Source organism: Ranitomeya imitator, chromosome 5, assembly GCF_032444005.1.
Source record: "Ranitomeya imitator isolate aRanImi1 chromosome 5, aRanImi1.pri, whole genome shotgun sequence".
In the NCBI taxonomy this organism is placed as follows: domain Eukaryota; kingdom Metazoa; phylum Chordata; class Amphibia; order Anura; family Dendrobatidae; genus Ranitomeya; species Ranitomeya imitator.
In genome coordinates this window covers 393,715,555-393,742,015 of record NC_091286.1, presented here as the reverse complement: position 1 = coordinate 393,742,015, position 26,461 = coordinate 393,715,555, and the positions used below count along the sequence as shown (strand labels likewise).

The 26,461-nt window shown below is 43.2% G+C and overlaps 1 protein-coding gene across 1 annotated transcript in view; it reads right to left on the bottom strand.

The window, feature by feature from the left end:
* The window catches only part of CSMD1 (CUB and Sushi multiple domains 1), a 3,308,788-nt gene that overhangs the window by 1,260,505 nt on the left and 2,021,822 nt on the right, over positions 1–26,461 (bottom strand). The window contains exon 8 of the mRNA XM_069726899.1: positions 11,342–11,429. Coding sequence (XP_069583000.1) covers positions 11,342–11,429 — 88 coding nt within the window. The remainder of the gene's footprint in view (positions 1–11,341; positions 11,430–26,461) is intronic.

The window sequence follows — 26,461 nt, the reverse complement described above, 5'->3', positions numbered from 1 at the left end:
AGAGGTTAGATTATACTCACCCAGGGGCGGTCCCGGTTCTGTTCTGGTTCGATGGGTGTATGGTCCGGGGCCTCCCATCTTACAATGACGTCCTCTTCTTGTCTTCATGCTGTGGCTCCAGCACAGGCATACTTTTCCTGCCCTGTTGAGGGCAGAGCAAAGTACTGCAGTTCACCGGTGCTTGGAAAGGTCAGAGAGGCCCGGCGCCTGTGCACTGCAGTACAATCTTCATCTACTAGCCCAAAGTAAAGAGTGGTTTGCTGATAGTATTTTTTCCACTACACTATCCCTGTTCAAGCAACTTTATACAAATCATGTAGTCCACAGCGGCCTTGTTGTTCCTGTAGTGTACACCTTACTAATGGACAAGAGCCATTCAACATACCAGAGATTGCTACAAAAGCTGAAGAACATGCAACCAGGACTGCAGCCACACAACCTGATGTTGGATTTTTAACTAGCTGCAATCCAGGCATTTGCAAATTAATTCCTCAACCTCAAGAAGACCGGTTGCTTCTTTCACCTATCACAGTCAGTTTGGCATAAAGTTAAAAATGAAGAACTAAAGGTGCAATATCAAGGTGACCATGAATTTGCTCTTTGGATATGCTGTGTTGGAGTGTTGTGCCTTCATTTGAAGAGTTAGTGGAAAATCCTGAATTTCCACAAGAAACCATACCCATTGGCAACTATTTTGAAGATAACTATATTGGTCAAATGACTCGCAGAGGACATCAGGCACCTTTGTTTCCAGTTGAACTTTGGAATATGTATGAACGAACATTAAATGATCAACAGCGAACAAATAATAATGTTGAAGGATGGCACCGTAGCTTTCAAGAAACATGTGGTACTATTTTCCCAAATATATACCGGTTCATTAACTGAAACATCAGCAAGAGCTCCATAGTTTAGAAATTATTCAGATAATAGCAGGAAATCCCACCACTGCAAGAAACAAAAAATACGCTGCAATTTCAGCAAGGGTTAAAAGTTTTGTGCAAGATTTCAGCAATAGAAGCATTATAGATTATCTCAGAGGCATCGCCTACAGCTTTGAATTTTAGTTGATGGTCATATATTTAGCTGTAAAATAATTCAAACATTAACACCTGCAATTTTTCTTTTCTTTCCTCTTTTTCTCTAACCCTTCCCCCTCTATACCATTTATGTTTCCTGTTTAACAGTTTTAATTTATACAGTTAAAGCGTAACTCTAAAAAAAACAAGTTTTGCTATGTTATAGTACCTGTGGCACTAATCTTCTTTTCCAATGGAGAACCCCTTCCAGCAACTTCATTTCTGTGTGAAAAGTCCCATCCAAGTTTCAACAACAACCATGTTTTGTGCTGGATTTCAGTGGCTAATAAGGAGGTCATTTTGCCTTAGTAGCAGAATTTGTGGATCGACTCTAGGGGGCATGGCTACATGGGATGTGTAACTGTCAGGCCTCCTTTAGACTAGCAGTTTTGCTGGTGATTATCACAGGAGTTTCAAACCGCAGCGGTAGTCGCCAGCAAAACCACTACATAGCACTCGATTTGCCCTATGCAAGTCAATGGGCTCAAATCGCGGGAAAACTGTGCAACAAAATCCAAAAGGTTTTCCATTTTAAAACATGTTCTATCTTCCTGGTGATTACCGCCGCAGGTAATCGCCAGGAAAACAGCAAGTCTGAAAGAGGCATCAGTGTGCTCCCTATGATGTATACAGGGCTGCTGGTTCAAAACCCCACTGCAAAGCTCCCCAACGCCCCCATGTGCTCAGTCCTTTACTTGCCTTAAACAGGGGGAAGCCCTCCTCTTGTCCAGGACCTAGCACATGAGGGGAGGGGGAAGGGGAACTTTCCTGAGGGCTGTGATCAAACAGCCCTGAATGTATCATAGGAAGCCTGAATCCGCCCACAATTTCTGCTACCAAGGGGGCCTGACTTCCTGAGTAACCACTGAAATCCTGCAGCACATAGAGCCTGCTGCTGTAACTTGGATGCGACTTTTCACACAAAACAAAATAAAATTTACAAAATATTATATTTAAAAAAATAAACTAAAGCTGCTGGAAGGGGTTCTCCATTGGAAAAGATCAGTGACACAGGTACTATAACATCAAAAGTTTTGGGGCTTTTTTTAGAGTTACGCTTTAAATATATTGTTCTGTAATGTTGGTTGGTTTGACCAATTATTAATATTTTTCTGTCTGTTTGTAAAGTTACTTATCTAGAAAACTCAAAGTTTTGGAATAAAAAAAAACTGTAACTTGATGACATTTATACATCTTAGACCCAAAATATGATTAGTGAGAAATGAACCTGCAAGATTCAGCACCCCCAAGCTATCATCTCCACAGAATGCACTGGGTATGGAGACTCAAAGGAGTGAAGGATCTGTCCACCACATCCTCATCACTAACCAGATAGTAAAAAGAAAATATATATATTGCTACTTACCCCTTTGCTGAGGTACCAGCAGACACGGAAGGTCCTCTTCCATGCACTTCCACATTGTGTGAATAAGTCATCCTACCCGAGGGAATCCCTTTCAGGATTCCTAGCTAGGGATTCCCTTGGTCAAGAAGACTCTCCACATAGGTCGGGACCTCAGCAAAAGGGAAATAAGTAATTTTTATTTTCTTATGAGCAAACTCCGAACATTGCCTGTGTGGGGTTTGTGTGGTTGAACCCGAGCAGGCAATGTTCGGTACGATGCCCCTCTAGGTGGCCACACAAGGACACAGGCCAGGGTACTAAGCTCCAATGGGTGGCTACACAGGACACAGACCAGGGTACAACACCCCCCTGGGTGGCATGCACAAGAGTAACAGAGACAGAGCCTGGCACCTCAGCAGCTAAGAACTGACTGAGGGAGTAAGTTGCACAGGCCCCCACCAATGGGTGGGGAAGTCTTAAATACAGGAAGCCTCATGGCAATTGGCCGGGGACACCTTAGCAAGGTGCACACAGTCTCAATAAGACAGGAGTTTCCAGCGCCGACCCCCTATGCACACAGACAGAGCATGCACAGAGCAAGCAGCAGACTTGAGGCACACAGCATGGAGCTGGCAGCAGAGAGAAGTCACAAAATTGCCCAGAGAAGTGAGTGAGTTGAGTAATGCAGGTGGGGGATGGGAGGCCATGCAGTGATGCCAGCAGGGTTGTTACACATATTACACTAAGGGAAATTTGGCGATGTGCCCACAGAGATTCAGGCCTCAAATGGCAGCTCAGATTGCCCTTATTATAATCTGACTATGGTAACATCCATCCCCTGGATGGTATTTAATGCACTCTTGTCCAGGACCTGTACAGGCAACATTGAAAGATAAAAACTGTAATTGCAGAAGAAGATAGCAAATAAAACAATGTTTACTTGCCTATTATAATGATGTTTAACAAAATAAAGTAATTTAATAACTTCAGAATAGGGATGAGCAAAGCTGAAGGGTGAAAGTTCAGGGTTCGTACTGGACACAAGGTGCAGAACTCTGAACATGTACTTCTCCCAAAAGCATGTGTTGCTGTTCAGGTACACCAGCTGAATAAACCTTGGCATGGCTTGGGTGGCCTGCACCTCTCTTGACCTGATATGTTCAAATGCAGGATTACGGATTGCATGAGGATCAGTGTAAAATAAATACATTATTTTAAAAACTGATGTCCCCCTATGTTTTAAAACCAACCAATGGAAATCAGACAGCTGTGAGCTAGTCTTATTATGCTGTGAAAGGGCCAATATCCATTGACCATCTCAGCCTGTTAATATCAGCCCCAGCTGTCTCTTAGCAGGTTAATAAAAAGGAACCCTAAATTATTAAGTGTGGTCCCCCTACATTTAATAACCAGCTAAGGCAAAGAAGACAGATGGGGACTGGTAATGTAACAAATAAAAGCGGAGGTACAGGTGTTGAAGTTCACATTTGTTTTTTATTGATATTTCTATGGAACCACGGGACCATGATCTGGGGGGCTCTGAAGGAGGTGTGACTACGTGAGTCCCAGACACCTGTGGGAAGTCCCCTCAAACAGGGTCAGAATGGAATGACTGGGGAACACGGGTGCTACCTCCAGTTAGAAAACAGACATGTGACACCTGTCCGAGTGGGACAGATGGACTAGTAGCATTAACAGATGTCATGGAGCTGACCGGCGGATTCCGGGTGTACGGGTAGGAGCAGGCACCGGTGGTACTGGCTTTGTCCAGAGGTACGGATGACTGTATGGCGGGACGTGAGGAACTGGTGTAGATGGAACGGACGTCATCCAGAATATCTGGGTAACAGGTAGCTGACAGTCTGCATAGACAAACAGTGTAAGCGGAGCACTGGCAAAACACTGCAGAAGCTGAGCACACACTAGTGGACACCAGAAGCTAGCAACAGAGGATACTTGTTGCTCTGGCACCCTTCGTATGACGAAGGGGCTAGAAATAGTAATCACTAACATGCCAATGGTCAGAAGTACTTTTGAAAAATACGCATTGTCTCTTTAAGAGACCGGGAGCATGCTTGTGACCCAAGTATTCTACCCGGGAACCTGCTGGCCGCGCGCCAGGAAGCAGGGGAAAGAGAGGAAGCAGAAGCTGCAGTAGGATGGCATAGAGCCGACACAGAGAGGGAGTCCCAAAGGTATGGGACCAGGACCGGGTGAAACAGTAACCCCCTCTTAATGCCCCCTCTCTTTCAAGTCTGCATAGAATCTGTTCAGTATCAGAGGGGCCTGGATGTTCTCTTTAGGCTCCTCTCCTCAGGACCAAAGTCTCTCCAATCCATCAAAAAATAGGTCTTACCCCTAACTTTCTTAGTGGCCAAGATATTTTCTACCTCAAAGACATCCTCCTCACTGACGGGATCAGGAGTGGAACCTGGGTCCTTAAAGGAGCTCCAAACTACTGGTTTGAGGAGGGAAACATAGAAGGAGTTAGGCACACGTAAAGAAGCAGGCAATTTCAATTTGTACAAGACCGCATTGATTTGTTTCAAGACTTCAAAAGGATGAATGAAGCGGGGACACAATTTGTAAGAGGGCACTTTCAGACAGGTATACCTCGAGGAGAGTCACACCTTATCTCCGGGCCAAAAAATAGGAGCATCCAGTCATCTTTTGTCCGCATGCCTCTTCATACATTGTGAGGCTTTCTCCAAGGCAACCTTGGTGTTTCTCCACACTTTCGAGAATTGGTCTGTAAAGGTGTCAGCTGCACGAACGCACGAAGACTACAAAATGGGAAGAGGGATCCTGGGTTGGAGTCCAAACACAATCTGAAAGGGAGATCTTCCTGAGGATTCACTTACTTGATTATTATATGAGATTTCTGCCCAAGGCAGCAACTTGACCCAGTCATCATGATGCGCATTGACAAAGTGACACAGCAATCCAGTCAATTGCCAATTGGATTGAGGATGGTATGCAGAAGAAAAGTCCATTTCCACTTTCACTAATTTACAAACTGCTCTTCAGAACTTGGAGGTGAACTGGACACGCCTGTCGGACACAATGTGGAGAGGAAACCCATGAAGATGAAAGATGTGCTGAATGAAATGGACAGCGAGCTCCGGAGCAGACGGAAGACCAGGTAGCGGAATGAAGTGAGCCATCTTCAAGAAGCAATCCACCACATCGCAGACAACAGAACAGCCGGAACAGATGGGAAGATCTGAAATGAAGTCCATCGCGATGTGCTGCCAGGGAGCTGAAGGAATAGAAAGAGGTAACAGCGGCCTGGATGGCAGATGTTTAGCTGTCTTGTTGCGGGCACAGGACAGGCTATGACATACTCCTGGATATCTTTTGCCTATGGTGGGCCACCAGTATTAATGGAAGATGAGATGCAGAGTCTCTCTCTGACCAGCGTGGCCGGCCAAATTGGAAGAGTGACCTCGCAGAAGGACATGACTCTGGTCTGAAGTGGGCACGAGAGTCTTTCTGGGGGAAGCCGAGCAAAATTAACTGAGGCTATGGGCACTAACCTAGATGTCTTGAGGATGTGTTGTGGTTCCTCCTCAGAATCAGGAGGCAGGAACACTCTAGACAGTGCATCGGCTTTAACATTCTCATCAGCAGGGCGAAAATGAAGAAAAAATTTAATCGGGCAAAAAACAAAGGCCACCGGGCGGACTGTGCGGATTGGAGATAAGTGAGGTTTTTATGATCAGTGAAGATGACAACCTGATGAACTGCTCCCTACAGTGCCCCCCGAGGAAGCAACTCCTGCGAAACGCGCGTCGGGGCCTCCTCTTCCACGCATGGCAGCAGCAGGTTGGTAACGTACTACTTTCGCATCTGTTCAGTCTCCCCCTTTTTTGCATGGGACTTCCCGGGATTATGTGCAATATATGGCTTACTGAGCCACTAGGGGGAACAATTTATAACGCTTATATTTCTGCACAGATAGCTGTAATATGCCATAAGGGGGCAATCTCTATATATTATGCTTTAACGTGACACCCGTTCATTTGGCTACATACCTACTTAACCTTCCTGCTGTTTGCTTGGTACTTTGGAGCTTTATCTCCTGTGTAGCTGCCCACTTTCTGGTATTATTATACACTACAACTATATTGAATATTGGGCTAATACTTATCTCATTGTTTTGATTACATCTTTACTTGCTCTTATATATGGCCTCTCTACCTTATAGCTACCATTTGATTTGTTCGTTAATGGATTAGTGTATTTGTGCGTGGCACTAGGCTCGCCTCTTCTCTCATCTTTTGCATTTTACGCATTTGTTTTTTATGTATTTATTGTAATGTTTTGAATTTGTCTTAATAAAGCTGTTATTTTTTGAGCTCTTGTGTCCATTGTTTCTTGGTTCTCTCTTTCTGGGGGAAGCCGAGCAAAATTAACTGAGGCTATGGGCACTAACCTAGATGTCTTGAGGATGTGTTGTGGTTCCTCCTCAGAATCAGGAGGCAGGAACGCTCTAGACAGTGCATCGGTTTTAACATTCTCATCAGCAGGGCGAAAATGAAGAAAAAATTTAATCGGGCAAAAAACAAAGGCCACCGGGCCTGATGGGGATTCAGACTCTGTGCGGATTGGAGATAAGTGAGGTTTTTATGATCAGTGAAGATGACAACCTGATGAACTGCTCCCTCAAGGAGGTGTCGCCACTCTTGCGGGGGCCAACTTAATTGCCAACAATTCCCGATCTGTAAGCTCCCGCTCAGAGCATAAACTGACATTCCTCTTCCCTGTATATGAGACGTTGATCTAATGCCTTGCTATGCAAAAGTTTTATTAGATTAGTATTAGTATTAAGTCAACAATCTTTCAGTGGAAAAATGATGTTCCATACTGGAACAGGGTAACAAAGTAAAAAAAAAAAGATTGAAATATTGTAAAAATATAGTAAAAAAAAAATCACAAAATAAATAAAGAAAAATATTAATCCAATCGACATTTATTTACGTAAAAATTAAAATAAACGAGAAAATTACACATATTTGGTATTGCCATGTCCGGAACAATTGAACCTATAAAATTGTCCCACCAGTTACCCTCTTCAGTGAACACTGTAAAAAAAAAAAAAAAACAAGGCAAAAAACAATGCTTTAGCAGCAAACTGCCAAATAAATATTTAAATAAAAGGGATAAAAAAGAATGTAAATAAAAATGGTATCTCTGAAAACGTCATCTTGCTTAGGAGAAATTAATCTTTCTGTGACCTCTTGACGGTGGCAGCCCCACGGTACTCAATTTCCATCTGCCACTTTTTTTCCTGGTGTGCCATCCCTGCGTTACATAGGCACGTGTTACACAGTATCAGCTGTGCTCTGGCCAGTGCAGTCACAGGTAAGGTCCACCTATCCACAGGCATGTGGAAAAATTCTTGTGCACAGGGATGCAACATTTCTCTGAAGGCACACTGGGTTAACCTGATGGAGTCTGGGACAGAGTCAGACTCTGGAGGAGGATGAGGAGGAATAGGAGTTTCTGGTCTGCGCCACAGAGGGGGACTCTCAATCCCAGCTTCATGCCTGTCCACCATGCATGGCCTGAAGAGAAGGAGGAAGAGGAGGAGGAGGCTAGGAAGAGGAGGAAGATATGTGTCATGAGGAAGAGAGAATGGTCAGTGTTCTTCCTGGTGAGGACACTGAACGTTTGACTCTTTGTAGTCTGCCACACATGGCAGAGTTCATGTCCAGATGCCTTTCCCAAGACCCTCACATGAAACACATTTTGTACACCATGATATACTGACTGTGCACCTTTCTTGGCCCACGCACAACGAGAAATTTCATTCTCTCATGTCGGAGGCAGACATGCCGTTTTCAGTGCATGCATGCCAGAGGGCCATTGTGTTAAGGCCCCTTCACATTAAGCGACGCTGCAGCGATACCGACAACGATCCGGATCGCTGCAGCGTCACTGTTTGGTCGCTGGAGAGCTGTCACACAGACCGCTCTCCAGCGACCAACGATGCCGGTAACCAGGGTAAACATCGGGTAACTAAGCGCAGGGCCGCACTTAGTAACCCGATGTTTACCCTGGTTACCATCCTAAAAGTAAAAAAAACAAACACTACATACTTACCTACCGCTGTCTGTCCCCGGCGCTCTGCTTCTCTGCACTCCTCCTGTACTGGCTGTGAGCACAGCGGCCGGAAAGCAGAGCGGTGACGTCACCTCTCTGCTTTCCGGCTGACCGACGCTCACAGCCAGTACAGGAGGAGTGCAGAGCACAGTGCCGGGGACAGACAGCGGTAGGTAAGTATGTAGTGTTTGTTTTTTTTACTTTTAGGATGGTAACCAGGGTAAACATCAGGTTACTAAGCGCGGCCCTGCGCTTAGTTACCCGATGTTTACCCTGGTTACCAGTGAAGACATCGCTGGATCGGTGTCACACACGCCGATCCAGCGATGTCCACGGGAGATCCAGCGACGAAATAAAGTTCTGGACTTTGTTCAGCGACCAACGATGGCACAGCAGGGGCCTGATCGTTGGTCGCTGTCACACATAGCGATTTCCTTAACGATATCGTTGCAACATCACCAAAAGCAACGGTATCGTTAATGATATCGTTATGTGTGAAGGTACCTTAAGACTTGCTTAAAAGATTACAGTCAGACAACACTGTCAGAAGAGATCAACAAGGATTACAGGGGAGGGTCATGCATACCAGGTGCAACTCAGAAGGTGGAAAAGTCCACCAACTGGGCCATTTTCATGAAACCGTCACATCAGCAAGGGCCATCTGTGGGTATAAATATACATTTTTATTTACATTGATCATTTTTATGCAGTATTGTTCTTAACGCAATCTTAGTGTTCCCTTTATTTTTTTAAGCAGTGTATATATATGTATACACTGCTCAAAAAAAGAAAGGGAACACTGAGATACCATATCCTATATATCTCTGAATGAAATGTTCCAGTTGCAAATCTTTATTCATTATATAGTGGAGTGTGTTGAGAACAATACTGCATAAAAATGATCAATGTAAATAAAAATGTATATGCCATGGAGGTCTGGATTTGAAATATGCTCAAAATGAAAGTGGGAGATAAAATTACAGACTGATCCAACTTCAGTGGAAATGACTCATGACAAGGAAATGATGCTCAGTAGTGTGTGTGTGGCCTCCACGTGCCCAGATCACCTCCCCACAACACCTGGCATTTTCCTGATGAGGCGATGGATGTTCTCCTAAGGAATATCCTCCCAGACTTAGAGTAAAGCATCAGTCAGCCCCTGGATAGTCTGTGGTGCAATGTGGCATTTGTGGATGGAACGAGACATGAGGTCCTGATGTGCTCGATTGGATTCAGGTCTGGGGAACGGCCAGGCCAGTCCATAACATCAATGCCTTCATCATGCAGGAACTGCAAACACATTTCAGCCACATGATGGCTAGCTCTGTTATGCATCAGAAGAAACCCAGGGCTCACTTCACCTGCATATGGTCTCACAATGGGTCTGAGGATCTCATCCCATTACATAATGGCAGTCAGGGTACATCTGGCTATCATATGTATGGCTCTCTGAAGAAATGCCTCACACCATCATTACTGACCCATTGCCAAATGGGTCATGCTGGAGGATGTTACAGGCAGCAGAAAATTCTCCATCTGACTCTGTCACATTTGCTTAGTGTGAGCCTGCTCTCATCCTTGAAGAGCAGCGGGCGCCAATGTCAAATTGCTCTGGCAAATGCCAATTGCCCTGCATGGTGCTGGGCTTTAAGCTCAACACCCACTTGTGGACGTTGGGTACTCAGCGCTCTCATGGAGTTTGTTTCTGACAGTTTGAGCAGACAAATGAATGTCAGTGGCCTGCTGTAGATAATGTTGCAGGGCTCTGGCATTGCTTCTCCTGTTCCTTCTTGTACACAGGAGGAGGTAGCCATCCTGCTGCTGGGTTGTTGCCCTCCTAAAGCCACCTACATGTCTACTGGTGTACTGGCCTGTCTCTTGGTATCTGCTCCATGTTCTGTAAACTGTGCTGACAAACACAGCTACCCCTCTTGCCACAGCTTACATTGATGTGCCATCCTTGATGAGCTGCACTACCTGAGCAACTTATGTGGGTTCTAGATACTGCCTCATGCTTCTGTATAGCACCTCTATAGGTGAGATCAATGATAAAATGCAAACATGACCAAAGCAGCAGCCAAATTGGATGAGAACAGAAAAATGGACTGTGGTCACCCCTTGCAGCACCACACCCTTATATGGGTTGTCCTGCTAATTGCCTGTCATTTCCAACTCTTGCATTTTCCATTTGCACAACAGCAGGAGAAATAGATTCAAAATTGCTGTTGCTTCCTAACTGGACAGGTTGATTTCACAGAAGTGTGATTCACTTGGAGTTACATTGTGTTGTTTAAGTGTTTCCTTCATTTTTTGAGCAGAATATACAGTATATATTTCTGCTATATGCCTACATTTTTATATAACTAAATAGATTCAATTTACACTTTATGCATATTCACAAGCAACATAAATTTCCACAATATTAGTTAAGATACTGTTAATATGTAAGAACACATTGATATGCATTCTAAGCTATGTATAACCGAAACATTGTGCATATCAGCACTATTGTTAAACCAAAAGACGTAGAAACAAAGTGAATGACTCTTTTAGGAAAACTTGTCCAAGGTGAAAGATATATTAATAAAACATGACCACAAATGACTTTTATTTGAGAATGTGAATAAGGCAGAAATGTTAAGAAACTTATGAGAAAAAAAGTATGTAACAAGATTATTTGGTGTCAGCATTTTCAGTATCCCTTGTTCTTTTGATGTAGATTTCCTTTAATTTTTAAAATAAAACTAGTCAGATTTATATTCGTTTTGGATACAAACAAAGCTATTTATTAGATTTTAAAGTATGACCTCACCTGAAATCAAAGCCACTTCTTTTTCCATTGTCTGGTATGCCAGGATCTGGACACATGTCTGCAGCTGTTGGTACACCTCCTTGACTCACTAAAGTAAAAAAAATGAGATATTTGTTCAGTGAATAATATAACTGATGATTATAAATTCATTGTGGTCAATACTTACATATTCATAAAACTGTAACATCACACTCTAATGCAAAATATTTCACATAAATCTTATTAATTGTTAAGTATGAATAGTGAGTGTGGTTGTATGCAGTAGTAAATATAAGCAAGTAGCTTTTGCCTTGCACATTTGAATCTAATTTTTATGTTATTGACTATTCCATTACGTAAAAAAACATTTTTTTTTAAAGTGGACTTTCAGTTTTATTTCCAGTTAATTACAAATCATGCAGTTGGCTTTCTGCACAAAGTGCATTAGATCATCATCTGTGGTAATTGCATTTGTATTTTTATTAAAATATATAACTTTGCTGATGCTATATGTAAATAATATAATAATGCATAAAACAATTCTGAGTTAAAAATTATTTAATATAGCTGCATATTAAACTTTGCATTATAGCAGCAGGATTCAGACCTTCAAAATGTTTCACTCAACTAAGACCATCACAGGGTTTTATGAACTAAGTGAACTGTTGAAATGGAAATATAAACTCTAAAATATCGCCTGAAATGGGTGGAAAGATTTATGTACATGACTCCCAATAAAAATGATAAACACTTCCTATGTATGCTTATATTAGGGTTATATGGTGCAGATGACCATATACAGGTGCTTCTCACAAAATTAGAATATCATCAAAAATGTCATTTATTTTGGTTTGTCAATACAAAAAGTGAAACTCATATATTATGTAGAGTCATTACAAACAGAGTGATCTATTTCAAGTGTTTATTTCTGTTAATTTTGATTATTATGGCTTACAGCCAATGAAAACCCCAAAGTCATTATCTCAGTATATCAGAATACTTTATAACACTAGCTTGAAAAATGATTTTAAAATCCGAAATGTTCACTGAAATGAATGTTCAGTAAATACACTCAATACTTGGTCAGGGCTCCTTTTACATCAATTACTGCACCAATGTGGCACGGCATGGAGGTGATCAGCCTGTGGCACTGCTGAGGTGTTATGGAAGCCCAGGTTGCTTTGATAATGGCATGGAGGTGATCAGCCTGTGGCACTGCTGAGGTGTTATGGAAGCCCAGGTTGCTTTGATAGCAGCCTTCAGCTTGTCTGCATTGCTGGGTCTGGTGTCTCTCATCTTCCTCTTAACAATACCCCATAGTTTCTCTATGAGGTTAAGGCCAGGCGAGTTTGCTGGCAAATCATGCACAGTGATAGTGTTGTTTTTAAACCAGGTATTGGTACTTTTGGCAGTGTGGACAGGTGCCAAGTCCTGCTGGAGAGTTAAATTTAAATCTCCAAAAAGCTTGCCAGCAGAGGGAAGCACAAAGTGCTCTAAAATATCCTGGTAGATGGCTGCACTGACTTTGGTCTTGATAGAGCACAGTGGACCTACACCAGCAGATGACATGGCTTCCCAAACCATCACTGATTGTGGAAACTTCACTATATACCTCAAGCAGCTTGTAATGTGTGCCTCTCCACTCTTCCTCCAGACTCTGGGCCCTTAATTTCCAAATGAAATGCAAAATTTAATTTGATCTGAAAACAACCACTAAGCAACAGTCGAGTTCTTTTTCTCTTTGACCCAGGTAAGATGCTTTTCTTGTCTATTGGTTATGAGTGGCTTGACATAAGGAAATTTATTTGCTATATCGACCGGATTAGTATAGAACAAGGCTCACAAAAAAAACTAATACCATAAAAGTCTATGAAGTTTATTAAAAAACCAAACCAAATATAAAAACAATAATGTAACACCAGGTTACTGTTGACCCACCATGCTAGACCAGATCATCGGTAGGTTGGGATATACAGTTAGGTCCATATATATTTGGACAGAGACAACATTTTTCTAATTTTGGTTATAGACATTACCACAATGAATTTTAAACAAAACAATTCAGATGCAGTTGACGTTCGGACTTTTAACTTTCATTTGAGGGTATCCACATTAAAATTGGATGAAGGGTTTAGGAGTTTCAGCTCCTTAACATGTGTCACCCTGTTTTTAAAGGGACCAAAAGTAATTGGACAGATTCAATAATTTTAAATAAAATGTTCATTTTTAGTACTTGGTTGAAAACCCTTTGTTGGCAATAACTGCCTGAAGTCTTGAACGCATGGACATCACCAGACGCTGTGTTTCCTCCTTTTTGATGCTCTGCCAGGCCTTCACTGCAGTGGTTTTCAGTTGTTGTTTGTTTGTGGGCCTTTCTGTCTTAAGTTAAGTCTTTAGCAAGTGAAATGCATGCTCAATTGGGTTGAGATCAGGTGACTGACTTGGCCATTCAAGAATATTCCACTTCTTTGCTTTAATAAACTCCTGGGTTGCTTTGGCTTTATGTTTTGGGTCATTGTCCATCTGTAGTATGAAACGACGACCAATCAGTTTTGCTGAATGTGGCTGGATCTGAGCACACAGTATGGCTCTGAATACTTCAGAATTCATTTGGCTGCTTCTGTCCTGTGTCACATCATCAATAAACACTAGTGACCCAGTGCCACTGGCAGCCATGCATGCCCAAGCCATCACACTGCCTTCGCCGTGTTTTACAGATGATGTGCTATGCTTTGGATCATGAGCTGTACCACGCCTTCACCATACTTTTCTCTTTCCATCATTCTGGTAGAGGTTGATCTTGGTTTCATCTATCCAAAGAGTGCTCTTCCAGAACAATGCTGGCTTTTTTAGATTTTTTTTAGCAATTTCCAGTCTAGCCTTTTTATTCTTGATGCTTATGAGTGGCTTGCACCGTGCAGTGAACCCTCTGTATTTACTTTCATGCAGTCCTCTCTTTATGGTAGATTTGGATATTAATACGCCTACCTCCTGGAGAGTGTTGTTCACTTGGTTGGCTGTTGGGAAAGGGTTTCTCTTCACCATGGAGATTATTCTGTGATCATCCACCACTGTTGACTTCCGTGGGCGCCCAGGTCTTTTTCCATTGATGAGTTCACCAGTGCTTTCTTTCTTTCTCAGGCTGTACCAAACTGTAGATTTTGCCACTCCTAATATTGTGGCAATATCTCGGATGGGTTTTTTCTGTTTTCGCAGCTTAAGGATGGCTTGTTTCACCTGCATGGAGAGCTCCTTTCACCGCATGTTTACTTCACAGGAAAACCTTCCAAATGCAAACACCACACCTCAAATCAACTCCAAGCCTTTTATCTGCTTAATTGAGAATGACATAACGAAGGGATTGCCCACACCTGTCCATGAAATAGCCTTGGAGTCAACTGTCCAATTACTTTTGGTCCCCTTAAAAACAGGGTGGCACATGTTAAGGATCTGAAACTCCTAAACCCTTCATCCAATTTTAATGTGGATACCCTCAAATGAAAGCTAAAAGTCTGAACTTCAACTGCATCTGAATTGTTTTGTTTAAAATTCATTGTAGTAATGTTTATAACCAAAATTAGAAAAATGTTGTCTCTGTCCAAATATATATGGACCTAACTGTAGATGTGCCTATTTCACCCTTTCCACCCCTACCTTAACCCTGCCTATCAGCGGAGGTTGGCACTCTCTTGAACGCAATGTGGCACCCCAGCTCGTCGGCGGCTCTCCCTCCTATCCCTAGAATTCCCTAATTGTGACACTTAGTAGACTTTCCGGATTATACCCATAAAAAACACATACCATACAAAAAACCATGCACTATCAATACAGTATATAACCAACCAAGGAATTCTAAATAAAAACCGTGACCACAAAAACTCTGTCTAGTACACACTACAACAATAATCTGTGTCTCTAGGAATAATGGGACAGCTATAATATATCCCTAGAGTAATGCCAGCGGAGGTTGGCACCCTCTTGGATGCAATGTGGTGCCTCCGCTCCTCGGTGGCTCTCCCTGATATCCCTAACAGTCGTTTATACAATAGATGACAGGGAGCTATGCATTGTCACCATTCCATATATAAGTAAACTGCCCTAGGCCACCAGCCATCTTATGAAAAATGGCTCATAGGTATTTTCAGACTATCACTTGAATAAATTAAACAAGGAGAATCAGTGCAAAATGTTCAAATGATCTAATTGCCCTAGTAGGGTCTCGATATCTGAGTGCCAACAACAAGATGTCCTTTATCAGAGATTTTTTACTTTCTCTAAAAATGCCTATATGTTCAACCCTATTAATATCCGTTCCATAGGGAGTGTTTTACAGTATATACTGGCAAACTTACCTGCACTTAGATTTTGCCTCGACGCATTTCCCTCCCATGATACAGTACGATACGATAGCCATGCAGGCTCACTGTGTGTATGTGTGCTCTGTTGTGAATTCTGTTGTCGGGCTCCCTCCTGTGGTCATGAATGGTACTTCGGCTGGTTCTGTCCATGGACTTTCTCTGGTGGCTGTGGGTGTTTCTGAGTTTCCTTCCTCAGGTGACAAGGTTAATTCGTTAGCTGGCTGCTCTATTTAACTCCACTTAGATCTTTGCTCCATGCCACCTGTCAATGTTCCAGTATTGGTCTAGTTCACTCCTGGATCGTTCTTGTGACCTGTCTTCCCAGCAGAAGCTAAGTGACTGCTTGTTTTTCTCTGGTTTGCTATTATTCTGTCCAGCTTGCTATTTTTGTTGTCTTGCTTGCTGGAAGCTCTGGGACGCAGAGGGAGCGCCTCCGCACCGTGAGTCGGTGCGGAGGGTCTTTTTGTGCCCTCTGCGTGGTCTTTTTGTAGGTTTTGTGCTGACCGCAAAGCTACCTTTCCTATCCTCAGTCTGTTTAGTAAGTCGGGCCTCACTTTGCTTAATCTATTTCATCTCTGTGTTTGTATTTTCATCTTTACTCACAGTCATTATATGTGGGGGGCTGCCTTTTCCTTTGGGGAATTTCTCTGAGGCAAGGTAGGCTTTATTTTTCTATCTTTAGGGCTAGCTAGTTCCTTAGGCTGTGCCGAGTTGCATAGGGAGCGTTAGGAACAATCCACGGCTATTTCTAGTGTGGTTGATAGGATTAGGGATTGCGGTCAGCAGAGTTCCCACGTCCCAGAGCTCGTCCTATATTGTCAGTAACTATCAGGTCATTCCGTGTGCTCTTAACCACCAGGTCCATTATTGTCCTGACCACCAGGTCATAACAGTACAGGTGGCCCAAAGTACTACTGCATCTCAATAGAGGGATAAGAGAAGTTCTGAGACCATTTTTTTTTCTTTGCAGTGTATTTTGTCTCTATTTTCCCCTTTACATCTGGGTGGTTCAGAACACAGGTGTAGACATGGACATTCAAGGTCTGTCCTCTTTGATGGATAATCTCACTATAAGTGTGCAAAACATTCAAGATTTTGTGGTTCAGAATCCGATGTCAGAGCCTAGGATTCCAATTCCTGATTTGTTTTTTGGTGATAGATCTAAGTTCTTGAATTCCAAAAATAATTGTAAATTGTTTCTTGCCTTGAAACCTCGCTCCTCAGGTGACCCTGTTCAACAAGTAAAGATCATTATTTCTTTGTTATGTGGTGACCCTCAAGACTGGGCATTTTCCCTTGCGCCAGGAGATCCGGCATTGCGTGATGTTGATGCGTTTTTCCTGGTGCTTGGATTGCTTTATGACGAACCTAATTCAGTGGATCAGGCAGAGAAAATCTTGCTGGCTCTGTGTCAGGGTCAGGATGAAGCGGAGATATATTGTCAGAAGCTTAGAAAGTGGTCTGTGCTCACTCAGTGGAATGAATGTGCCCTGACAGCAATCTTCAGAAAGGGTCTCTCTGAAGCCCTTAAGGATGTCATGGTGGGATTTCCCATGCCTGCTGGTCTGAATTAGTCTATGTCTTTGGCCATTCAGATCGATCGACGCTTGCGTGAGCGTAAAGCTGTGCACCATTTGGCGGTACTATCTGAGCATGGGCCTGAGCCTATGCAATGTGATAGGACTTTGACCAGAGCTGAACAGCAAGAACACAGACATCGGAATGGGCTATGTTTTTACTGTGGTGATTCCACTCATGCTATCTCCGATTGTCCTAAGCGCACTAAGCGGTTCGCTAGGTCTGACACCATTAGTACGGTACAGTCTAAATTTCTATTGTCCGTTACTCTGATTTGTTCTTTGTCATCCTATTCTGTTATGGCATTTGTGGATTCAGGCGCTGCCCTGAATTTGATGGACTTGGTGTATGCTAGGCGCTGTGGTTTTTTCTTGGAGCCCTTGCAGTATCCTATTCCATTGAGAGGAATTGATGCTACGCCTTTGGCCAAGAATAAGCCTCAGTACTGGACCCAATTGACCATGTGCATGGCTCCTGCACATCAGGAGGATATCTGCTTTCTGGTGTTGCATAATCTGCATGATGTGGTCGTTTTGGGGTTGCCATGGCTACAGGTTCATAATCCAGTATTGGACTGGAAATCTATGTCTGTGTCCAGCTGGGGTTGCCAGGGGGTACATGGTGATGTTCCATTTTTGTCTATTTCGTCTTCCACTCCTTCTGAAGTTCCAGAGTTTTTGTCGGATTATCGGGATGTATTTGATGAGCCCAAAGCCAGTGCCCTACCTCCTCATAGGGATTGCGATTGTGCAATTAATTTGATTCCTGGTAGTAAGTTTCCTAAGGGCCGATTGTTCAATTTATCTGTGCCAGAACACGCCGCTATGTGGAGTTATATAAAGGAATCCTTGGAGAAGGGTCATATTCGCCCGTCGTCATCACCGTTAGGAGCAGGGTTCTTTTTTGTGGCCAAGAAGGATGGTTCTTTGAGACCTTATATTGATTACCGCCTTCTCAATAAAATTACAGTCAAGTTTCAGTATCCTTTGCCGTTGCTGTCTGATTTGTTTGCTCGTATTAAAGGGGCTAGTTGGTTCACCAAGATAGATCTTCGAGGGGCGTATAATCTTGTGCATATTAAACAAACCTGGTTATGCCATTCGGGCTTTCCAATGCTCCATCAGTATTTCAGTCCTTTATGCATGACATCTTCCGAGAGTACCTGGATAAATTCCTGATTGTGTATTTGGATGATATTTTGGTCTTTTCGGATGATTGGGAGTCTCATGTGAAGCAGGTCAGAATGGTGTTCCAGGTCCTTCGTGCGAATTCCTTGTTTGTGAAGGGGTCAAAGTGTCTCTTTGGAGTTCAGAAGGTTTCATTTTTGGGGTTCATTTTTTCCCCTTCTACTATCGAGATGGACCCTGTTAAAGTCCAAGCCATTTACGATTGGACTCAGCCGACATCTGTGAAGAGCCTTCAAAAGTTCCTGGGCTTTGCTAATTTTTATCGGCGCTTCATCGCTAATTTTTCTAGTGTTGCTAAACCGTTGACTGATTTGACCAAGAAGGGTGCTGATGTGGTCAATTGGTCTTCTGCAGCTGTAGAGGCTTTTCAGGAGTTGAAGCGTCGTTTTTCTTCTGCCCCTGTGTTGTGCCAGCCAGATGTTTCGCTCCCGTTTCAGGTTGAGGTTGATGCTTCTGAGATTGGAGCTGGGGCTGTTTTGTCGCAAAGAAGTTCTGATGGCTCGGTGATGAAGCCATGTGCTTTCTTTTCTAGAAAGTTTTCGCCTGCTGAGCGCAATTATGATGTTGGTAATCGAGAGTTGTTGGCCATGAAGTGGGCATTCGAGTAGTGGCGTCATTGGCTTGAAGGAGCCAAGCATCGCGTGGTGGTCTTGACAGATCACAAGAATCTGACTTATCTTGAGTCTGCCAAACGGTTGAATCCGAGACAGGCTCAATGGTCGTTATTTTTCTCCCGTTTTGATTTTGTGGTTTCGTACCTTCCGGGCTCTAAGAATGTGAAGGCTGATGCCCTGTCAAGGAGTTTTGTGCCTGACTCTCCGGGTGTTCCTGAGCCGGTGGGTATTCTCAAAGAGGGGGTAATTTTGTCTGCCATCTCCCCTGATTTGCGGCGGGTGCTGCAAAAATTTCCGGCTGATAGACCTGACCGTTGCCCAGCAGAGAAACTGTTTGTCCCTGATAGATGGACTAGTAGAATTATCTCTGAGATTCATTGTTCAGTGTTGGCTGGGCATCCTGGAATCTTTGGTACCAGAGATTTGGTGGCTAGATCCTTTTGGTGGCCATCTTTGTCACGAGATGTGCGTTCTTTTGTGCAGTCCTGTGGGACTTGTGCTCGGGCTAAGCCCTGCTGTTCTCGTGCCAGTGGGTTGCTTTTGCCCTTACCGGTCCCGAAGAGACCCTGGACGCATATTTCTATGGATTTTATTTCGGATCTCCCCGTCTCTCAAAAGATGTCGGTCATTTGGGTGGTTTGTGATCGCTTTTCTAAGATGGTACATTTGGTACCTTTGTCTAAATTACCTTCCTCCTCTGATTTGGTGCCATTATTTTTCCAGCATTTGGTTCGTTTACATGGTATCCCGGAGAACATCATTTCTGACAGAGGTTCCCAGTTTGTTTCGAGGTTTTGGCGATCTTTTTGTGCTAGGATGGGCATTGATTAGTCTTTTTCCTCGGCTTTCCATCCTCAGAAAAATGGCCAAACCGAACAAACTAATCAGACTTTGGAAACATATCTGAGATGCTTTGTTTCTGCTGATCAGGATGATTGGGTGTCCTTTTTGCCGTTGGCTGAGTTCGCCCTTAATAATCGGGCCAGCTCGGCAACTTTGGTTTCGCCGTTTTTCTGCAATTCTGGTTTCCATCCGCGTTTCTCTTCAGGGCAGGTTGAGTCTTCGGACTGTCCTGGTGTAGATACTGTGGTGGATAGGTTGCAGCAGATTTGGACTCATGTGGTGGACAATTTGACATTGTCCCAGGAGAAGGCTCAACGTTTCGCTAACCGCCGGCGTTGTGTGGGTCCCCGACTTCGTGTTGGGGATTTGGTTTGGTTGTCGTCTCGTTATGTTCCTATGAAGGTTTCCTCTCCTAAGTTTAAGCCTCGTTTCATTGGTCCGTATAAGATTTCTGAGGTTATCAACCCTGTGTCATTTCGTTTGGCCCTTCCGGCTTCTTTTGCCATCCATAATGTGTTCCATAGGTCGTTGTTGCGGAGATACGTGGCACCTGTGGTTCCATCCGTTGATCCTCCTGCCCCGGTGTTGGTTGAGGGGGAGTTGGAGTATTGGAGTATGTGGTGGAGAAGATTTTGGATTCTCGTATTTCGAGACGGAAACTCCAGAACCTGGTCAAGTGGAAGAGTTATGGTCAGGAAGATAATTCCTGGGTTTTTGCCTCTGATGTTCATGCTGCCGATCTGGTTCGTGCCTTTCATTTGGCTCATCCTGGTCGGCCTGGGGGCTCTGGTGAGGGTTCGGTGACCCCTCCTCAAGGGGGGGGTACTGATGTGAATTCTGTTGTCGGGCTCCCTCCTGTGGTCATGAATGGTACTTCGGCTGGTTCTGTCCATGGACTTTGGTGGCTGTGGGTGTTTCTGAGTTTCCTTCCTCAGGTGACAAGGTTAATTCGTTAGCTGGCTGCTCTATTTAACTCCACTTAGATCTTTGCTCCATGCCACCTGTCAATGTTCCAGTATTGGTCTAGTTCACTCCTGGATCGTTCTTGTGACCTGTCTTCCCAGCAGAAGCTAAGTGACTGCTTGTTTTTCTCTGGTTTGCTATTTTTCTGTCCAGCTTGCTATTTTTGTTGTCTTGCTTGCTGGAAGCTCTGGGACGCAGAGGGAGCGCCTCCGCACCGTGAGTCGGCGTGGAGGGTCTTTTTGCGCCCTCTGCGTGGTCTTTTTGTAGGTTTTTGTGCTGACCGCAAAGCTACCTTTCCTATCCTCAGTCTGTTCAGTAAGTCGGGCCTCACTTTGCTTAATCTATTTCATCTCTGTGTTTGTATTTTCATCTTTACTCACAGTCATTATATGTGGGGGGCTGCCTTTTCCTTTGGGGAATTTCTCTGAGGCAAGGTAGGCTTTATTTTTCTATCTTTAGGGCTAGCTAGTTCCTTAGGCTGTGCCGAGTTGCATAGGGAGCGTTAGGAGCAATCCACGGCTATTTCTAGTGTGGTTGATAGGATTAGGGATTGCGGTCAGCAGAGTTCCCACGTCCCAGAGCTCGTCCTATATTGTCAGTAACTATCAGGTCATTCCGTGTGCTCTTAACCACCAGGTCCATTATTGTCCTGACGACCAGGTCATAACAGTGCTCACTGAAAATGGAGACAGCTTGTTAATTATGAGCCCTATGGCTCTTCTCATGTGATTTTACCCTGAAATAAAGGGTTAGTTTTCTTACTATTTAAAGACATACTGGCCATATAGATAATTACACCTGTAACCAGGCGCTACATCTAAGTTGGATGTTATGGATACACAGATATTCCCACATGCCTCCTGAGGAACTGTATCACTGGAGGGAAACGCGTCGAGGTGAGATCTAAGTGCAGATAAGTTTACCAGTATCTACTGGCATTATTATTCTATTATCTTTTTACCTACTTTAGGGGGCACGGTGCAATAGTGCTTATTATATATGGACACAGGTCCAACCGTATATTGAAGGGCATGCTGGAATATCTAACCTGGTGCTTAACCCAATGTTAAAGGACATGCTGCAATATTTAGTCCCTTGTATATGCCTGGTATGGTATGCTGAGGATGCACTATAAAATCATCACGTGTTTTGAACAGGTATTTAATCTATAGATATACTTGGAGTATTAACTGTGTATAGACACAGGTTCAACTCTATGTTAAAGGGAGTGTTGCAATATTTAATGCCTTAAATGTGCTTGGAATGGCATGCTGAGAATATACTGTAAATAATAATAAATAATAATAATAATAATAATAAAAACACTCCCTATTGAAGGGATATTAATAGGGTTGAACATATAGGCATTTTTAGAGAAAGTAAAAAATCTCTGATTAAGGACATCTTGTTGCTGGGACTCAGAATTGGAGACCCTATTGGGACAATTAGATCATTTGAACATTTTGCCATTTTTCATAAGATGGCCGGTGGCTTAGGGCAGTTTTCTTATATATGGAATGTTGACAACGCATTGCTCCCTGTAATCTATTGAATAAACGACTGTTAGGGATATCAGGGAGAGCTGCCAAGGAGTGGGGGCACCACATTGCGTCCAAGAGGGTGCCAACCTCCGCTGGCAGGCAGAGATTACTCTCGGGATATGTTATAGCTGTCCCATTGTTCCTAGAGACACAGATTATTGTTGTAGTGTGTACTAGACAGAGTTTGTGTGGTCGCGGTTTTTATTTAGAATTCCTTGGTTGGTTATATGCTGTATTGATAGTGCATGGTTTTTTGTATGGTATGTGTTTTGTAGGGGTATAATCCGGAAACTCTACTTAGTGTCATAATTAGGGAATTCTAGGGATAGGAGAGAGAGCCGCCGACGAGCAGGGGCACCACGTTGCGTTCAAGAGGGTGCCAATCTCCGCTTAGAGGTAGGGTTAAGGTAGGAGTGGAAAGGGTGAAATAGGCATATCTATTCCCCAACCTACCTATGATCTGGTCTAGCATGGTGGGTCAACAGTGACCTGGTGTTATATTATTGTTTTTATATTTGATTTGGTTTTTTGAATAAACCTCATAGATATTTATAGTATTAGTTTTTTGTGAGCCCTGGCTTGACATAAGGACTGCAAAACTTGTAGCCCATGTCCTGGATACATCTGTGTGTGGTGGCTCTTGAAGCAATAACTCCAGTAGCAGTCCAGTAGCAGTCCAATTTGTCAGGATTCCCTGACCGCTGCCACCAATTTGTCAGGAATCCCTGACCGCTGCCACCAATTTGTCACGATTCACACCGTGACCGTCACCCCTATGTCACGGGTCGGGGTGACTTTAGGCCAACAGACGGCTATCACATGTGCAGGGGGGCTTATCTTAGTTATCCCTCCACTCCACAATGTGATGAAAAAACACACACGGGGCTATTGACCTCTTAGTTTACAGCAGGGGCTTATTCTAGGTATCCCACTGCTCTTCAATATACCACAAATTGCAGGGATTTATGTACAGTGGGGCAAAAAAGTATTTAGTCAGTCAGCAATAGTGCAAGTTCCACCACTTAAAAAGATGAGAGGCGTCTGTAATTTACATCATAGGTAGACCTCAACTATGGGAGACAAACTGAGAAAAAAAAATCCAGAAAATCACATTGTCTGTTTTTTTATCATTTTTTTTGCATATTATGGTGGAAAATAAGTATTTGGTCAGAAACAAACAATCAAGATTTCTGGCTCTCACAGACCTGTAACTTCTTCTTTAAGAGTCTCCTCTTTCCTCCACTCATTACCTGTAGTAATGGCACCTGTTTAAACTTGTTATCAGTATAAAAAGACACCTGTGCACACCCTCAAACAGTCTGACTCCAAACTCCACTATGGTGAAGACAAAAGAGCTGTCAAAGGACACCAGAAACAAAATTGTAGCCTTGCACCAGGCTGGGAAGACTGAATCTGCAATAGCCAACCAGCTTGGAGTGAAGAAATCAACAGTGGGAGCAATAATTAGAAAATGGAAGACATACAAGACCACTGATAATCTCCCTCGATCTGGGGCTCCACGCAAAATCCCACCCCGTGGGGTCAGAATGATCACAAGAACGGTGAGCAAAAATCCCAGAACCACGTGGGGGGACCTAGTGAATGAACTGCAGAGAGCTGGGACCAATGTAACAAGGCCTACCATAAGTAACACACTACGCCACCATCGACTCAGATCCTGCAGTGCCAGACGTGTCCCACTGCTTAAGCCAGTACATGTCCGGGCCCGTCTGAAGTTTGCTAGAGAGGATTTGGATGATCCAGAGGAGTTTTGGGAGAATGTCCTATGGTCTGATGAAACCAAACTGGAACTGTTTGGTAGAAACACAACTTGTCGTGTTTGGAGGAAAAAGAATACTGAGTTGCATCCATCAAACACCATACCTACTGTAAAGCATGGTGGTGGAAACATCATGCTTTGGGGCTGTTTGTCTGCAAAGGGACCAGGACGACTGATCCGGGTACATGAAAGAATGAATGGGGCCATGTATCGTGAGATTTTGAGTGCAAACCTCCTTGCATCAGCAAGGGCATTGAAGATGAAACGTGGCTGGGTCTTTCAACATGACAATGATCCAAAGCACACCGCCAGGGCAACGAAGGAGTGGCTTCGTAAGAAGCATTTCAAGGTCCTGGAGTGGCCTAGCCAGTCTCCAGATCTCAACCCTATAGAAAACCTTTGGAGGGAGTTGAAAGTCCGTGTTGCCAAGCGAAAAGCCAAAAACATCACTGCTCTAGAGGAGATCTGCATGGAGGAATGGGCCAACATACCAACAACAGTGTGTGGCAACCTTGTGAAGACTTACAGAAAACGTTTGACCTCTGTCATTGCCAACAAAGGATATATTACAAAGTATTGAGATGAAATTTTGTTTCTGACCGAATACTTATTTTCCACCATAATATGCAAATAAAATGTTAAAAAAACAGACAATGTGATTTTCTGGATTTTTTTTTCTCAGTTTGTCTCCCATAGTTGAGGTCTACCTATGATGTAAATTACAGACGCCTCTCATCTTTTTAAGTGGTGGAACTTGCACTATTGCTGACTGACTAAATACTTTTTTGCCCCACTGTATATATTGCTTACAGTTCCCCTTAAAACTTGCAGCTCTCTGGCACCCCCCTTACTCTCAGGTCAGATGAGGTACTGCACCTGGGGTAATTAGTCGCCAGAAAGGCTGCCTGCTATGTACTGGCTATTGGGAACGCTGCAGCGCCGCGATAAACTACTCCCACTCAGGCAGGAACAATAATTATCAACGCCGCAGTCGCGACAACATCACCCAAAAGTCTGCACACGGTCGCTGCCACCAGTTTTGATTAAACGGGTCCGAAGCTAACCCAAGTAGCCGTCCACTCCTTGTGAATCTCCCCTCAATTTTTAAATGGCCTTTTCTTAACAATCTTTTCAAAGCTGCGGTTATCCCGGTTGCATGTGCACCCCTTTTCTACCACACTTTTTCCTTCCACTCAACTTTCAATTAATATGCTTGGATACAGCATTCTGTGAGCAGACAGATTCTTTAGCAATTACCTTTTGTGGCTTACCTTCCTTGTGGAGTGTGTCAGTGACTGCCTTCTGGACATTTGTCAAGTCAGCTGTCTTCCCCATGATTGTGAACCTTACTGAAACAGACTAAAGGACCTTTTTAAATGCTTAGGAAGCATTTGCAGGTGTTTTTGTTAATTATTCTTATTTACTGAGATAATGACTTTTGGGTTTTCATTGGCTGTAAGCCATAATCATTAACATTACCAGAAATAAACACTTGAAATAGATCACTCTGCTTGTAATGACTATATAATACACAAGTTTCACTTTTTGTATTGAAAAACTGAAATAAATTAACTTTTGATGATATTCTAATTTTGTGAGAAGCACCAGTGCCTCTGATGTGTGCTATCTATCTGCTTAATGGATTGCACTTGTCTTCATTTTATTCAAAGAGGCCATGCACATGTCAGATTTTTTCCTTGGACCAAGTCATTATGTGAATCTATAAGCAAGTAACTGGACAGGAGTATATTATGATGCTATTTGAATATGAAGTAGTAAAAATGTGTTCTTTGCAGTGAAACTGTTCAGTAAGGTCCATAGTTAAGTGAAAATACTGAAATTAATTTCTAGTTCAGTTTGTCCAATTTGGCCCCAAAAATTTGATTCAAACTAAATTGATTCCTCACAAATGGAAAGAAATCCAAATGTCTTCAATTACGAAAAATGTGTGTGACGTTCTAATGTTCCCTAGGATTGTATCCAGCCTAGATTGAGCTCTAAGGGCTCCATTATATATCAGTGATTTTTTTAATTTGCAAAAAAAGGTTTGTGTTTTTTGTCAGTGTCCTCAGAACTTGGTAAGCGTTTTTTTCATCGGTGTCTAATTAGAGTTTCACCATCTTTTTCTCATTGGAAAAAATATAACTGATGGAAGATTCTCAAGCTTCTCTTATCAAACTGAGAAAAACGGACAGCACATGGATGGTGCAATTTTTTTCACGGATCGATAGACTTGCAGTGGCATGTTTGATCAGACACTTGGACCAATATTGGACA